We start from the raw sequence: 15566 nt of genomic DNA, 5'->3' as shown, positions 1-15566 counted from the left end.
CTCAGCTGGACTCCCTTGGTGCCTCCACATGCACGTGTAGCCTCACGGTGTCTACTCCACACCCGTGTACCTGCTGCCCGGAGTCTCAGCTGGACTCGCTTGGTGCCTCCACATGCACGTGTAGCCTCACGGTGTCTACTCCACACCCGTGTACCTGCTGCCCGGAGTCTCAGCTGGACTCGCTTGGTGCCTCCACATGCACGTGTAGCCTCACGGTGTCTACTCCACACCCGTGTACCTGCTGCCCGGAGTCTCAGCTGGACTCGCTTGGTGCCTCCACATGCACGTGTAGCCTCACGGTGTCTACTTCACACCCGTGTATCTGCTGCCCGGAGTCTCAGCTGGAGTCCCTTGGTGCCTCCACATGCACGTGTAGCCTCACGGTGTCTACTCCACACCCGTGTATCTGCTGCCCGGAGTCTCAGCTGGACGCCCTTGGTGCCTCCACATGCACGTGTAGCCTCACGGTGTCTACTCCACACCCGTGTACCTGCTGCCCGGAGTCTCAGCTGGACGCCCTTGGTGCCTCCACATGCACGTGTAGCCTCACGGTGTCTACTTCACACCCGTGTATCTGCTGCCCGGAGTCTCAGCTGGAGTCCATAGGTGCCTCCACATGCACGTGTAGCCTCACGGTGTTTACTCCACACACGTGTATCTGCTGCCCGGAGTCTCAGCTGGAGTCCATAGGTGCCTCCACATGCACGTGTAGCCTCACGGTGTTTACTCCACACACGTGTATCTGCTGCCCGGAGTCTCAGCTGGAGTCCATAGGTGCCTCCACATGCACGTGTAGCCTCACGGTGTCTACTCCACACACGTGTATCTGCTGCCCGGAGTCTCAGCTGGAGTCCATAGGTGCCTCCACATGCACGTGTAGCCTCACGGTGTCTACTCCACACCCGTGTATACATAATGTCATCTCAGGATTTTGTCTTTGGGAAGGGGAGGGGACGAATGTACAGTGAACCTTTTTTGGAAGAGTGTCATCATTGTTATTGAAAGCTTGCAGTCATCTTGATGGCAATGAAGAGGCATTTCGAGGTTGCGGAAGTCGGTCGATTTCTTTTGTACCTTGGCACATGTCAGAGATGCGCCCGGCGTACTTCTGTAACCTCATATACACCTATATCGCTACATTAGGTGGCATAGATTCCAAAGAACAAATACAACTTGAATCACCTCATCTAAAGTTAATGATGACCTTATCAAAACATAACCTTTATTGATCACAGAGTGAGTATAGCGGTGGTGTGCTCAATTCAGCAGACCAGTTCTTGGCCTATGTTGCGCACGCTCTTCTTTACACTGATACTGGGACTCGTCTCGCTGCCACTATTTTGTCCGTGGCTTTACCAGTACCGAGCTTCAAATATTTATTCAGACATTATATACGTTATTGGAATATCTATAGTCTGGGACTCGCTTCCTAAAATCTATAGGAAATTTAATTTTCTGACCATTGAACAAATTTTCACAAGAATTTATCAAGCTCTTTGTGTTCAATTTTATATCCTCAACCTGATACCTCCGAGTATCACCTGTAAATGTTCCGCCTGCAACTACGACACCTATAAATACCTCGCCTGTAAAAGGGTCACCTGGAAACACGCTACTGGAGATTTATTTCCAGTCAGCTGTTTAAATAACGTTTCTAATCTTGTGTTATTGCTATGCGTCATCGCGATAACTGTATCATATAAACGTGTGCAGAGTTGCCTCCCTTGTGTGTATAAGGAACCTATGGTCGAATCCAAGATTCATCCTCATCATTATTCTTGGTTTATCAGGACCACAGTTGATGTCTAACATCATGGGTTTCACCAAAGTTGACCGCCGTCATACAGATGGAATATTGCTGAGTGCGGCGTTAAACAACAAACAAACAAACACACTGGTCACCGTCTAACGCCTGCAGCATTTCTGGCTCTTCATCCCCATTAAAACTTCCACACCGTTATACAACTGAAATCTTGTCCCAAACGACGGTAAGACCAACCTGACTCACTACAAACGCTTCTCAAACACTGCTACAGAATACATGTGCCGGGCGTCACTGTGTCCTTGTGCAATCCAGAACATGTATATAACACTACACCATCCCCCAGTAACCTTCTATCGGGTCAACAACAAGTATCTTCAGACTCAGGAATAAACATGGATCTATTTTACCCGTATATACATTTGTGGACGTCTCGAAATGTGCCAAGTGTTGGTGGAAGTGCGTCAGCAGCCAGCGGGAGTGCCCATTACATAAGGTTACGGAACCTGCAGGCCGGTACCCTCGCCGCGCACCAAAGGTCTAGTGCTTGTTGTTCCAGGACATACAGACCAATATTTTAGTTTGCCGGCGGAGACGTCATTCTTTATCCACCCCCCTCCACAAACTGTTACCCCCCAGACTCTAGGCAGGGAATGCTTTGTGGTCCGTCATGTTGTTTTCTTGGCCATGTGTCTTGTTGGAAAGTTGTAAACTCCCTTTTGACTGAGTTCCTGTCTATGGGATGTATAAAAGCGCATCGCTAGCTGCGCGTATCAATAGTAGAACCAGTTGAACTCACAAACAGGCATGCGCCATGTGGAAGTCATAAATCTGAAATAGACACATAAACTCAACACATTACATGCCTGGACGCTCAAAGATAGAATGCTTCTAGACCCAATACAAGAAATGTGCCTATCCATAAGTATCTCACACGTGTCAGCAGGTAGACCCTGGTTTCTAGCTTGGCACGTAGGTTCAGCAGATTGGTAAAACGTTCAGCCGGTGTCTACACTATATGAGCTTAAAACTGGACATGTGTGACTGAGATACGATAAACCATTGAATAATTTGAAATTGGAATGATTAATGGTGGCACAATACAGATTGTGTATATTTCCATGTAGCGTATTTAAAGCTTACATATTAACAGATGGCGTATTTACAGGTTATATATGACAACGTATTTACAGGTTACATATTTACTGGTTACATATTAACAGGTAGCGTATTTACAGTTTACATATTTACAGGTAGCGTATTCACAGGTTCCATATTTACAGATGGCGTATTAACAGGTAACATATTTATAGTTAGCGTATTTACAGGTTACACATTAATCGATAGCGTATTTACAGGTTACATATTTACAGGTAGCGTATTTACAGGTTACATATTAACAGATAGCATATTTACAGTTTACATATTTACAGGTAGCGTATTTAATGGTTAAATATTTACAAATGACGTATGTTCAGGTTACGTATTTACAGATGACGTATTTACAAGTAGTGAATTTACAGATGACGTATTTACATGTTACATATTTAACGGTAGCGTACTTACAGGTTACATATTAACTGGGGTGCATATTTACAGATGACGTATATAAAGGTAAGATATTTACAGCTTACTTACTTACAGATTACCTATTTACAGGTAGCGTCTTTACAGATGGCGTATTTACAGCTTACATTTTAACATATGACGTATTTACAGGTTACGTATTTACAGATGACGTCTTTACAGGTAACATATTTACAGATGACGTATTTCCATGTTACAAATTACAAATGACGTATTTACAGGTTACATATTTACAGATGGCGTCTTTACAGGTAACATATTTACAGATGGCGTATTTACAGGTTATATATTTACAAATGACGTTTTACAGGGAGTATATTTACATGTGGCGCATTCCATGTAGCGTGTTTCCAGGTGACCCTTTTACAGGCGAGGTATTTATAGGTGTCGTAGTTGCAGGCGGAACATTTACAGGTGACGTATTTACACCTGTCGTTTTTAATGGGTGACGTATTAACAGGTGTCGTATTTACAGGTGACGTATTTACAGACTGGTTCATGCGGTGTGAATAGCACGCTCTCCCCTGATTTTAATCACTTTGATTAAAGATCGGGTAGCAAAATGGTTTAGTCGTTCGCTCACCACTACAAGATCTGATTTCGATTCCAAACATTGGTACAATGTGTGAAGCCCATCCCAGCGTCCCCTGTCGTCATATTGCTGCAATAACCACTAAAGAGGCGTATACAGCCGTGCCCTTCCACCCACTAAACACTAAACACTGTGTCGTCATATTGCTGCAATAACGACTAAAGAGGCGTACACAGCCGCGACCTCCCACCCACTAAACACTAAACACTGTGTCGTCATATTGCTGCAATAACGACTAAAGAGGCGTATACAGCCACGCCACTTCCACCCACTAAACACTAAACACTGTGTCGTCATATTGCTGCAATAACCACTAAAGAGGCGTACACAGCCGTGCCCTTCCAACCACTAAACACTAAACACTGTGTCGTCATATTGCTGCAATAACGACTAAAGAGGCGTACACAGCCGCGACCTCCCACCCACTAAACACTAAACACTGTGTCGTCATATTGCTGCAATAACCACTAAAGAGGCGTACACAGCCACGCCCTTCCTCCCAAACAACACTAAACACTGTCTCGCCATATTGCTGCAATAACGACTAAAGAGGCGTACACAGCCACGCCCTTCAACCCACTAAACACTAAACACTGTGTCATCATATTGCTGCAATAACCACTAAAGAGGCGTATACAGCCGTGCCCTTCAACCCACTTAACACTAAACCCTGTGTCGTCATATTGCTGCAATAACGACTAAAGAGGCGTATACAGCCGTGCTCTTCCAACCACTAAACACTGGGTCGTCATATTGCTGCAATAACCACTAAAGAGGCGTACAGAGCCGTGCCCTTCCGCCCACTAAACACTGTGTCTTCATATTGCTGCAGTAACGACTCAAGAGGCGTATACGGCCACGCCCTTCCACCCACTAAACACTAAACTCTGTGTCGTCATATTGCTGCAATAACGACTAAAGAGGCGTATACAGCCACGCCACTTCCACACACTAAACACTAAACACTGTGTCGTCATATTGCTGCAATAACCACTAAAGAGGCGTATACAGCCGTGCCCTTCCACCCACTTAACACTAAACCCTGTGTCGTCATATTGCTGCAATAACGACTAAAGAGGCGTATACAGCCGTGCTCTTCCAACCACTAAACACTGGGTCGTCATATTGCTGCAATAACCACTAAAGAGGCGTACAGAGCCGTGCCCTTCCGCCCACTAAACACTGTGTCTTCATATTGCTGCAGTAACGACTCAAGAGGCGTATACGGCCACGCCCTTCCACCCACTAAACACTAAACTCTGTGTCGTCATATTGCTGCAATAACGACTAAAGAGGCGTACACAGCCACGCCACTTCCACACACTAAACACTAAACACTGTGTCGTCATATTGCTGCAATAACCACTAAAGAGGCGTACACAGCCGTGCCCTTCCGCCCACTAAACACTAAACACTGTGTCGTCATATTGCTGCAATAACGACTAAAGAGGCGTATACAGCCACGCCCTTCCACCCACTAAACACTAAACACTGTGTCGTCATATTGCTGCAATAACCACTAAAGAGGCGTATACAGCCACGCCACTTCCACCCACTAAACACTAAACACTGTGTCGTCATATTGCTGCAATAACCACTAAAGAGGCGTACAGAGCCGTGCCCTTCCGCCCACTAAACACTAAACACTGTGTCGTCATATTGCTGCAATAACCACTAAAGAGGCGTACACAGCCGTGCCCTTCCGCCCACTAAACACTAAACACTGTGTCGTCATATTGCTGCAATAACCACTAAAGAGGCGTATACAGCCGTGCCCTTCCACCCACTAAACACTAAACACTGTGTCGTCATATTGCTGCAATAACCACTAAAGAGGCGTACACAGCCGTGCCCTTCCGCCCACTAAACACTAAACACTGTGTCGTCATATTGCTGCAATAACCACTAAAGAGGCGTACAGAGCCGTGCCCTTCCGCCCACTAAACACTAAACACTGTGTCGTCATATTGCTGCAATAACCACTAAAGAGGCGTACACAGCCGTGCCCTTCCACCCACTAAACACTAAACCCTGTGTCGTCATATTGCTGCAATAACCACTAAAGAGGCGTATACAGCCGCGACCTCCCACCCACTAAACACTAAACACTGTGTCGTCATATTGCTGCAATAACCACTAAAGAGGCGTACACAGCCGTGCCCTTCCACCCACTAAACACTAAACACTGTGTCGTCATATTGCTGCAATAACCACTAAAGAGGCGTACAGAGCCGTGCCCTTCCGCCCACTAAACACTAAACACTGTGTCGTCATATTGCTGCAATAACCACTAAAGAGGCGTATACAGCCGTGCCCTTCCACCCACTAAACACTAAACACTGTGTCGTCATATTGCTGCAATAACCACTAAAGAGGCGTACACAGCCGTGCCCTTCCACCCACTAAACACTAAACACTGTGTCGTCATATTGCTGCAATAACCACTAAAGAGGCGTACACAGCCACGCCCTTCCACCCACTAAACACTAAACACTGTGTCGTCATATTGCTGCAATAACCACTAAAGAGGCGTACACAGCCACGCCCTTCCTCCCAAACAACACTAAACACTGTGTCGTCATATTGCTGCAATAACCACTAAAGAGGCGTACACAGCCGTGCCCTTCCACCCACTAAACACTAAACACTGTGTCGTCATATTGCTGCAATAACCACTAAAGAGGCGTATACAGCCGCGACCTCCCACCCACTAAACACTAAACACTGTGTCGTCATATTGCTGCAATAACCACTAAAGAGGCGTATACAGCCGTGCCCTTCCACCCACTAAACACTAAACACTGTGTCGTCATATTGCTGCAATAACCACTAAAGAGGCGTACACAGCCACGCCCTTCCTCCCAAACAACACTAAACACTGTGTCGTCATATTGCTGCAATAACCACTAAAGAGGCGTATACAGCCGCGACCTCCCACCCACTAAACACTAAACACTGTGTCGTCATATTGCTGCAATAACCACTAAAGAGGCGTATACAGCCGCGACCTCCCACCCACTAAACACTAAACACTGTGTCGTCATATTGCTGCAATAACCACTAAAGAGGCGTATACAGCCGTGCCCTTCCACCCACTAAACACTAAACACTGTGTCGTCATATTGCTGCAATAACCACTAAAGAGGCGTACACAGCCACGCCCTTCCTCCCAAACAACACTAAACACTGTGTCGTCATATTGCTGCAATAACCACTAAAGAGGCGTACACAGCCGTGCCCTTCCACCCACTAAACACTAAACACTGTGTCGTCATATTGCTGCAATAACCACTAAAGAGGCGTATACAGCCGCGACCTCCCACCCACTAAACACTAAACACTGTGTCGTCATATTGCTGCAATAACCACTAAAGAGGCGTATACAGCCGCGACCTCCCACCCACTAAACACTAAACACTGTGTCGTCATATTGCTGCAATAACCACTAAAGAGGCGTATACAGCCGCGACCTCCCACCCACTAAACACTAAACACTGTGTCGTCATATTGCTGCAATAACCACTAAAGAGGCGTATACAGCCGTGCCCTTCCACCCACTAAACACTAAACACTGTGTCGTCATATTGCTGCAATAACCACTAAAGAGGCGTACACAGCCACGCCCTTCCTCCCAAACAACACTAAACACTGTGTCGTCATATTGCTGCAATAACCACTAAAGAGGCGTACACAGCCGTGCCCTTCCACCCACTAAACACTAAACACTGTGTCGTCATATTGCTGCAATAACCACTAAAGAGGCGTACACAGCCGTGCCCTTCCTCCCAAACAACACTAAACACTGTGTCGTCATATTGCTGCAATAACCACTAAAGAGGCGTACACAGCCGTGCCCTTCCACCCACTAAACACTAAACACTGTGTCGTCATATTGCTGCAATAACCACTAAAGAGGCGTATACAGCCGCGACCTCCCACCCACTAAACACTAAACACTGTGTCGTCATATTGCTGCAATAACCACTAAAGAGGCGTATACAGCCGTGCCCTTCCACCCACTAAACAGTGTAAACACTAAACACTGTGTCGTCATATTGCTGCAGTAACGACTAAAGAGGCGTGTTCAATTGTGTCTGGGGTAGGCCACCTACTGACAACAACGGTCAGCCCTTGGTCAGCGCCCTGGACACTACGAGGTGGTCAGTCCATGATGGATTGTGACACGCCTTGCCTGGGGCAAAGATTCCTACAACCACTTGGCCGGATTAATGGACATTAATAAAGAAATGACCGCCTTCTGACATCACACACCTCGCTCCGGACATCGCTGACGACATACCGTTGGAGGGAGATATATAACAATCGTTGTGTATGATGTCAAGACGTCACACTGACTACAGCTACTTACACCTATTTATCAATGTACGCACAAAGTTCAGATTTGTGAATTCATATAGCTGTATGCCGTACTTAGCAACAGTGCACATCAGGGCTGGTACAACCTGCAGATTCAAACAAGGACCCGTGAAGATCCGGGGTAGAATAGGTCTTCAGCAACCCATGCTTGTCCCCGTGAAGATCCGGGTTGAATAGGTCTTCAGCAACCCATGCTTGTCCCCGTGAAGATCAGGGGTAGAATAGGTCTTCAGCAACCCATGCTTGTCCCCGTGAAGATTCGGGTTAGAATAGGTCTTCAGCAACCCATGCCTGTCCCCGTGAAGATTCGGGGTAGAATAGGTCTTCAGCAACCCATGCTTGTCCCCGTGAAGAATCGGGTTAGAATAGGTCTTCAGCAACCCATGCTTGTTGTAAAAGGCGACTAGGATCGGGTGGTCAGGCTCGCTGATTTGGTTGATACCTGTCATCGATCCGTACTGCGTGGATCGATGTTCATGATGTCGATTATTTACAGACCGTCGTCCAATAGCTTGAATATTGGTGAATGCGGCGTTTAACAACAAACAAACAAACGCAGATCCAAACCCGGATTTCGGTTTGACACTCATGGGCTGTTTATATTAACATCACTTAGCGAGCACATGGATGCGAGCTACAATCTGAGCTTTCTAGTTCTTAAACACGTGTAAACGTAGACGAACACATATTTTATTTCATACTACATGTCTCTCTTCTTTAATCAAGCCAGCATACGGAAGAATGGTGAAAGTTACCCGCACTTGTCTCTGGGGGTGGGGTCGGGGTCGGGGTCGGGGTTGAAGAGATTTGCTTTGATGGAGGGTAGAATGTTTGGGTGTGGGGAGGTGAGAGATCGGCAGATCGGGATGCAAGACGATAAGGCAGGGTAGGGGAGGTCAGTCAGGCACAACAGACCGGCTGAGCCAGCACTTCATGCACACAGCTCGAGCCCGCAATAAACTACGTTTATAACGAACACACTTATTTCGAACAAACAGATAAAATGAACTGGTTTTTTTTACTCGTCCATTTGCTGTATATCTGCTTATAACGAACGATTGTCATACCGAACTAAAATTAGGGGTCCTTTGAGTTCGATATGACCGTAGTAAACACTTACAACATTGAGAACACTTGACCGACGTCAAGTTAAGATTAACCACTTTACCATTTACCCCCAACCCTCCAACCCCACACCTCACCCCAAAGCCCCAACCCTCCACCCCCACGAATAGCCGGCCCCTTATAGGTATCCACTTGAAGAATATTTAAAAGAACCCAATATTTTCTTCCGAAATGAACAGGATAGCAGGATAGGTGTGAATCTAAACATCCCATGGTGCTGAAGACTTGCTTACAACTCAGCCTACAGGACCCATAAATGCATGTTTGTAACACGAACCAGCAGTTGGGCGATCTTCAGCAGATATCAAAGAGATTGCATGAGATGGAATGGGCTTGTTTTGCGCTCCTTCCAAGGAATGTGATTCATGTACCTCCTCATTGACAAAAACAGGGGCCCGCATAGACTCCTGGCACCAGACCCGCTCATCTATCAACCTCGCTGATGGCAGGCAAAAACACAAGGACACTCCGATCTCGTTACATCTCGGGATTAACCGTTGCGCCGCGAGAACTCATGAGACACTGGATTTAAACACGTAACTTCCGGTGTGAAAACACACGTTGTTAAACAGAGACCGCCTCCGTGGTCTAGTGGTAGAGCGTCCGCCCGGAGAGCCGAAGGTCCAGGGTTCGATCCTCGACCGCGTCTTACCAAAAGACGTTGAAAGATGGTACTTTTGTTACCCTGCCTGGCGCTTGGCACCAAGGGGCTAAAACAAGGACTGGTCGGCTCGGACTCAGTATACTGTGTCTGCGTGGGGTATTCATGTTAAACTGCGGCATTGTATCTAAGTGCGCTAGCACTATAGATTCGGCATTAGTCCGGGGTAAGTGAGGTGAGGTGAAATGGGGTTTAACGTCGCGTCCAAGATTATTGCACTAATAAAGCGACGTGCATGTACGTGTGTGTGTTTGTGTGGCTGCTTGTACTAGTCCGGACTGATGCCGATGTATAGTGCTAGCTCACTGAGATACCATGCCGCAGTATAACATGAATACCCCACTCAGACACAGAGTTAAAAATGACCTATCATTATGATATTTTGAGGAAAACATAATTAGAAGTCTATAACCTTGATTATATATATATATATATATATAATATATATACCTGGGTGAGTGAGTGAGTGAGTGAGTGAGAGTGACAAAGTACTTGGGATCAAGTTGCCCGGCAATACTGCATTGGTCGTATGGACCAAGACTGGGCATTTGGTTGTCTGAGATTCCACCATTCTTACAGTGAATACCACTCGGTACAGTTAACCCAGCCAGTGTACAGGATTCGCCTGTTTTCCCTTGATACAGGGACATGTAATTGGTCAAAGTTCACCTTGTTCGACGCAGGTCGTCTACGCGATGAAGCGCATGTAATATTCCAGTCAAAGCACGGACTCGTGCGGACTAATCGAACTTTAGTTTGGGAAGAGTTATGTCCCCTTTACCAGTTTACCGTCCCTGGGTGACAGGTTTTGAGACAGGACTGTAAGACATATCAGACAATTAATATAATACTTAAAAATAGAATAAGCATTATGTGTTATTGTGAAGTCGACAATTCCCGGCAAGGCTCGACCATCTTCGCTATGTTGATGTCCACTTGCGCTTTCACTACATCCGATTTTCAACCCGTGAAGATTTCGGGGTAGAATAGGTCTTCAGCAACCTATGCTTGCCGTAAAAGGCGACTATGCTTGTCGTAAAAGGCGACTGACGGGATCGGGTGGTGCATGGTTGATGCATGTCATCGATCCCAATTGCATGGATCGATGCTCATGATATTAATCACTGGATTGTCTGGTCCAGACTCGATTATTTACAGACCGCCGTCATGTAGCTGGAATATTGCTGACTGCGGCGTTAAACAATAAACCAACCAACCAACCAACCAACCAACATCCGATTTTCAGTAATCACACAACACCGCGTGCAGTCATTGCATTTTATTTGCTCAGGATGCTGTGAAGTGACGTCACTACTCGCTGGAGTTGATGTCGGCATCGTCCTCCTCCTCAGCAGCAGCGTCTGACAACAGACAGGGGAATATAGGACAGGGTCGACTTAACTCCTGGCCCGATGGGCCATAACCATTTAAAATGACAAAGGGCTTGCTGAAATGTAAAGTAGATGGCCCGTCTTGCTGGTCAAAATTTCACCCGTGCATGTTTCATTTTTTTATATTGGATCATCTCGGTAGAATGACAACCGTCAGCCATTTTGTAATATTGTGTATTCTTTGTTTGCTCATAATTCGCCACGAAATGAGGCAAATGGTAGCCAAGATTTAATCTCAGAGTGCAGGAAACAACGTTATAGGGGTGAAGAGTTTTTCAGTCACTTAGTTGTAGGCCTGTTAGTCTGGAGAAGGCCCAGTATCTTCAAAAGGAACAAGCCCTGCTGGCTACATATAGATTTGTTGCCAAATCTACCCCTGTAGGAGGACCATAGGACTGCCTCACTCACTTTGAACATTCCGGGCAAAATAGCGAGCAGATAGCCAATACTTGTCATGGAGCAAAGATCCGCTGGTAACTATACAACATTCATGCTTATTCCAAACGATTGTGAGTGAGTGAGTGAGTGAGTGTGTGGGTGGGTGGGTGAGTGAGTTAGTGAGTGAGTGAGTGAGTGAGTGAGTGGGCGGGCGGGTGGGTGAGTGAGTGAGTGAGTGGGTGGGTGGGTGGGTGGATGGGTGGATGGGGCAGTGAGTGGGTGAGTGGGTGGGTGGGTGTTTGGATGGGGCAGTGAGTGAGTGAGTGAGTGGGTGGATGGGTGGGTGGGTGGGTTAGTGAGTGAGTGAGTGAGTGAGTGAGTGAGTGAGTGAGTGAGTGAGTGAGTGGGCGGACGGTGGATGGGGGCAGTGAGTGGGTGGGTGGGTGGGTGGGTGGGTTTGGTTCGTGAGTGAGGGAGTGGGTGGGTGGATGGGTGGATGGGGCAGTGAGTGGGTGAGTGGGTGGGTGGGTTTGGTTCGTGAGTGAGGGAGTGGGTGGGTGGGTGGATGGGTGGGGCAGTGAGTGGGTGAGTGGGTGGGTGGGTTTGGTTCGTGAGTGAGGGAGTGGGTGGGTGGGTGGATGGGTGGGGCAGTGAGTGGGTGAGTGGGTGGGTGGGTTTGGTTCGTGAGTGAGGGAGTGGGTGGGTGGGTGGATGGGTGGGGCAGTGAGTGGGTGAGTGGGTGGGTGGGTTTGGTTCGTGAGTGAGGGAGTGGGTGGGTGGGTGGATGGGTGGGGCAGTGAGTGGGTGAGTGGGTGGGTGGGTTTGGTTCGTGAGTGAGGGAGTGGGTGGGTTGATGGGTGGATGGGGCAGTGAGTGGGTGGGTGGGTGGGTTTGGTTCGTGAGTGAGGGAGTGGGTGGGTGGATGGGTGGGTGGGTGGATTGGGCAGTGAGTCTAACTCCGCTTTACGTGTCCTGGCTGATTGTGTGTCATTCTTTCCATCACTGGTTTGTCATGTCCAGAAGCGGTTATTTACAGGTTGCTGTGATATTGTTGGAATATAGTTGACTGTGTAAAGGACATTCATTCACTCAATTATCAAGTCTGATGTAAGGTATATATATAAGCTGGACTACCTGAACCAAAGGTCATCAGCTCACGCATGCTCCTGGTGAATTCATCAACGCTGACTTGAGAATTGCCTGTAAATAATATACAGTTTATCACTAAATGTAATTTGAAAGTTTGTACTTCGCATCATATGATGTTTAGACAATACTACACATGTCATTCGTATATGCTTTAATAGATAACTTTTTTAATAGAATTTTACGCCCACTTACCGTCTTCATCCGCCAGAGGAAGGAGTTCCTTTGCTGCACGCGCATCAATAACCTTTTCGGCTTCTGATTGGTCAATTACGCCATCCTTATTCAGGTCGACGTCGACGTTGTCCACGTCACGTCCGTAAAAGTGGTAACCTGCAACGTACAGAAGGCTAGTTACCCTTGATTGCATGAGAGAGAGAGAGAGAGAGAGAGAGAGAGAGAGAGAGAGAGAGAGAGAGAGAGAGAGAGAGAGAGAGAGAGAGAGGGGGCTTTACTAGACCGTGATGCATAACGCCCACCCCTCGGAGTAATACAGATTCTGTTGGTTAAAAGACCGTCATCTATCCTTGTACATCATGTATAATATATATGTACCTCTTCGTATGGCCTTGTACAGTCGGTAGTGTCTATACACTCTCTTTATAACTCTCTTAACGCGTCGCCATCCACGCCTTCTGCGTCTCCATCCCTCGGCGGCAGGCAGCATCACCAGCGCGAGGAGCAGGAACACCAACAGTAGCCGCATGATGACGTTGTTGCAGATGGCGTTGACGATACCGACGTAATATATGTACTGTCTATATCTGGAACACAAAGAATACGGAGTTATATCTTGGACAAACACACAAGAAACACTGCAAAATGGGAACTTCCGTTTCGAACTTTCGATATTAACGGAAACAAGCGTCGCGACTCAAGGGCGGAAGGAACTGTCCTCAATTCAAAACTGACATCTGGTAAATGATGATAATTATGATGATATTGACGATATTTAACAGTGTACACAACTAACCAAGACAGACCAGGCTACTTCTAGGCGTCGGGTACTGGTTTCCCCCAGTCGTTCGTAGGATTTAGAGCACTTCTACATCTCCCAATATCTAAGTGGATGACGAAGTGATAGGTAAAGTTTTTTGAAGATTTTTAAAGCTATTTATTTTCATATTTGGCACCTCTATTTGGAGAAAGAATAATGTATATTCGTCGGCATTCCAATTGGCACCATTGTACATAAGACTTCAAGAAAACGAGAACAAATTGCAAACCCAATTATCATCAATTGCGGGGACATTGCCGTCACGTTCGACGTTGACTATATTATCCAGGCAGTCATAAAAAACCCGATCCATTGTAGAATCGAGCTGTCAATTTATGCAAAGCTACAGGTGAAAATGATCGTCTGAAGAAACGATCAATATATATCTCGTCAAGGGACTATACGACTCGCCTCTCACTGCAGTCTGTGTGTCACTTCAAGGGACTATACGACTCGCCTCTCACTGCAGTCTGTGTGTCTCGTCAAGGTACTATACGACTCGCCTCTCACTGCAGTCTGTGTGTCACTTCAAGGGACTATACGACTCGCCTCTCACTGCAGTCTGTGTGTCACTTCAAGGGGCTATACGACTCGCCTCTCACTGTTGTCAGTGTGTCTCGTCAAGGTGCTTTAAGCCAAGCCTCTTACTGTCGTTTGTGTTTTTCGTCAAGGTACTATACGACTCGCCTCTCACTGCCGTCAATGTGTCTCGTCAAGGGACTTTAAGCCTAGCCTCTCACTGCCGTCAGTGTGTCTCGTCAAGGTGTCATAAGACTCGCCTCTCACTGACGTCAGTGTGTCTCGTCAAGGTACGTTACGTTTCGCCTCTCACTGTCGTCAGTGTGTCTCGTCAAGGTACGTTACGTTTCGCCTCTCACTGCCGTCAGTGTGTCTCGTCAAGGTGTCATAAGACTCGCCTCTCACTGACGTCAGTGTGTCTCGTCAAGGTGCTTTAAGCCTAGCCTCTCACTACCGTCAGTTTTTCTTCAGGGGACTTTACGATTTGCCTCTCACTGCCGTCAGTGTGTCTCGTCAGGGGACTTTACGACTTGCCTCTCACTGCCGTCAGTGTGTCTCGTCAGGGGACTTTACGACTCGCCTCTCACTGTTGTCAGTGTGTCTCGTCAGGGGACTTTACGACTTGCCTCTCACTGCCGTCAGTGTGTCTCGTCAAGGGACTTTACGATTTTTTTCTCACTGCCGTCAGTGTGTCTCGTCAAGGTGCCATAAGACTAGCCACTCACTGCCGTCAGTGTGTCTCGTCAAGGTACTGTACGGCTCGCCTCTCACTGCCGTCAGTGTGTGTGTCTTGTCAAGTTGCTATAAGCCTAGCTCCTCACTGCCGTCAGTGTGTCTCGTCAAGGTGCTTTAAGCCTAGCTCCTCACTGCCGTCAGTGTGTCTCGTCAAGGTGCCATAAGACTAGCCTCTCACTGCCGTCAGTGTGTCTCGTCAAGGTACTGTACGGCTCGCTTCTCACTGCCGTCAGTGTGTGTGTCTTGTCAAGTTGCTATAAGCCTAGCTCCTCACTGCCGTCAGTGTGTCTTGTCAA

General features: G+C 47.2%; 1 protein-coding gene across 1 annotated transcript; it reads right to left on the bottom strand.

The window, feature by feature from the left end:
- Positions 1 to 11368: 11368 nt before the first annotated feature.
- Positions 11369 to 13823, bottom strand: LOC124119461. The gene is made up of 4 exons (XM_048388456.1): positions 13575 to 13823; positions 13215 to 13352; positions 13008 to 13073; positions 11369 to 11465 (listed from the first exon to the last, which is right to left on the bottom strand). The coding sequence occupies exons 1-4, from the start codon at positions 13723 to 13725 to the stop codon at positions 11416 to 11418; spliced, it is 405 nt and encodes a 134-aa protein (XP_048244413.1). The 5' UTR covers positions 13726 to 13823; the 3' UTR covers positions 11369 to 11415.
- Positions 13824 to 15566: the final 1743 nt, after the last annotated feature.

Source organism: Haliotis rufescens, unplaced genomic scaffold (genome assembly GCF_023055435.1).
Source record: "Haliotis rufescens isolate VD_foot unplaced genomic scaffold, xgHalRufe1.0.p SCAF_71, whole genome shotgun sequence".
Taxonomy (NCBI): Eukaryota; Metazoa; Mollusca; class Gastropoda; order Lepetellida; family Haliotidae; genus Haliotis; species Haliotis rufescens.
Note: the sequence above shows the minus strand (reverse complement) of the source record. Positions and strands in the feature narration are given on the sequence as shown.

Coding starts and splice junctions, on each gene's coding strand:
- LOC124119461 (XM_048388456.1), bottom strand. CDS start 13,725: ATGCGGCTACTGTTGGTGTTCCTGCTCCTCGCGCTGGTGATGCTGCCT. Junction 13,353..13,574: donor GTACAAGGCCATACGAAGAG/GTACATATATAT, acceptor TGTACGTTGCAG/GTTACCACTTTTACGGACGT. Junction 13,074..13,214: donor TCCTCTGGCGGATGAAGACG/GTAAGTGGGCGT, acceptor TATTATTTACAG/GCAATTCTCAAGTCAGCGTT.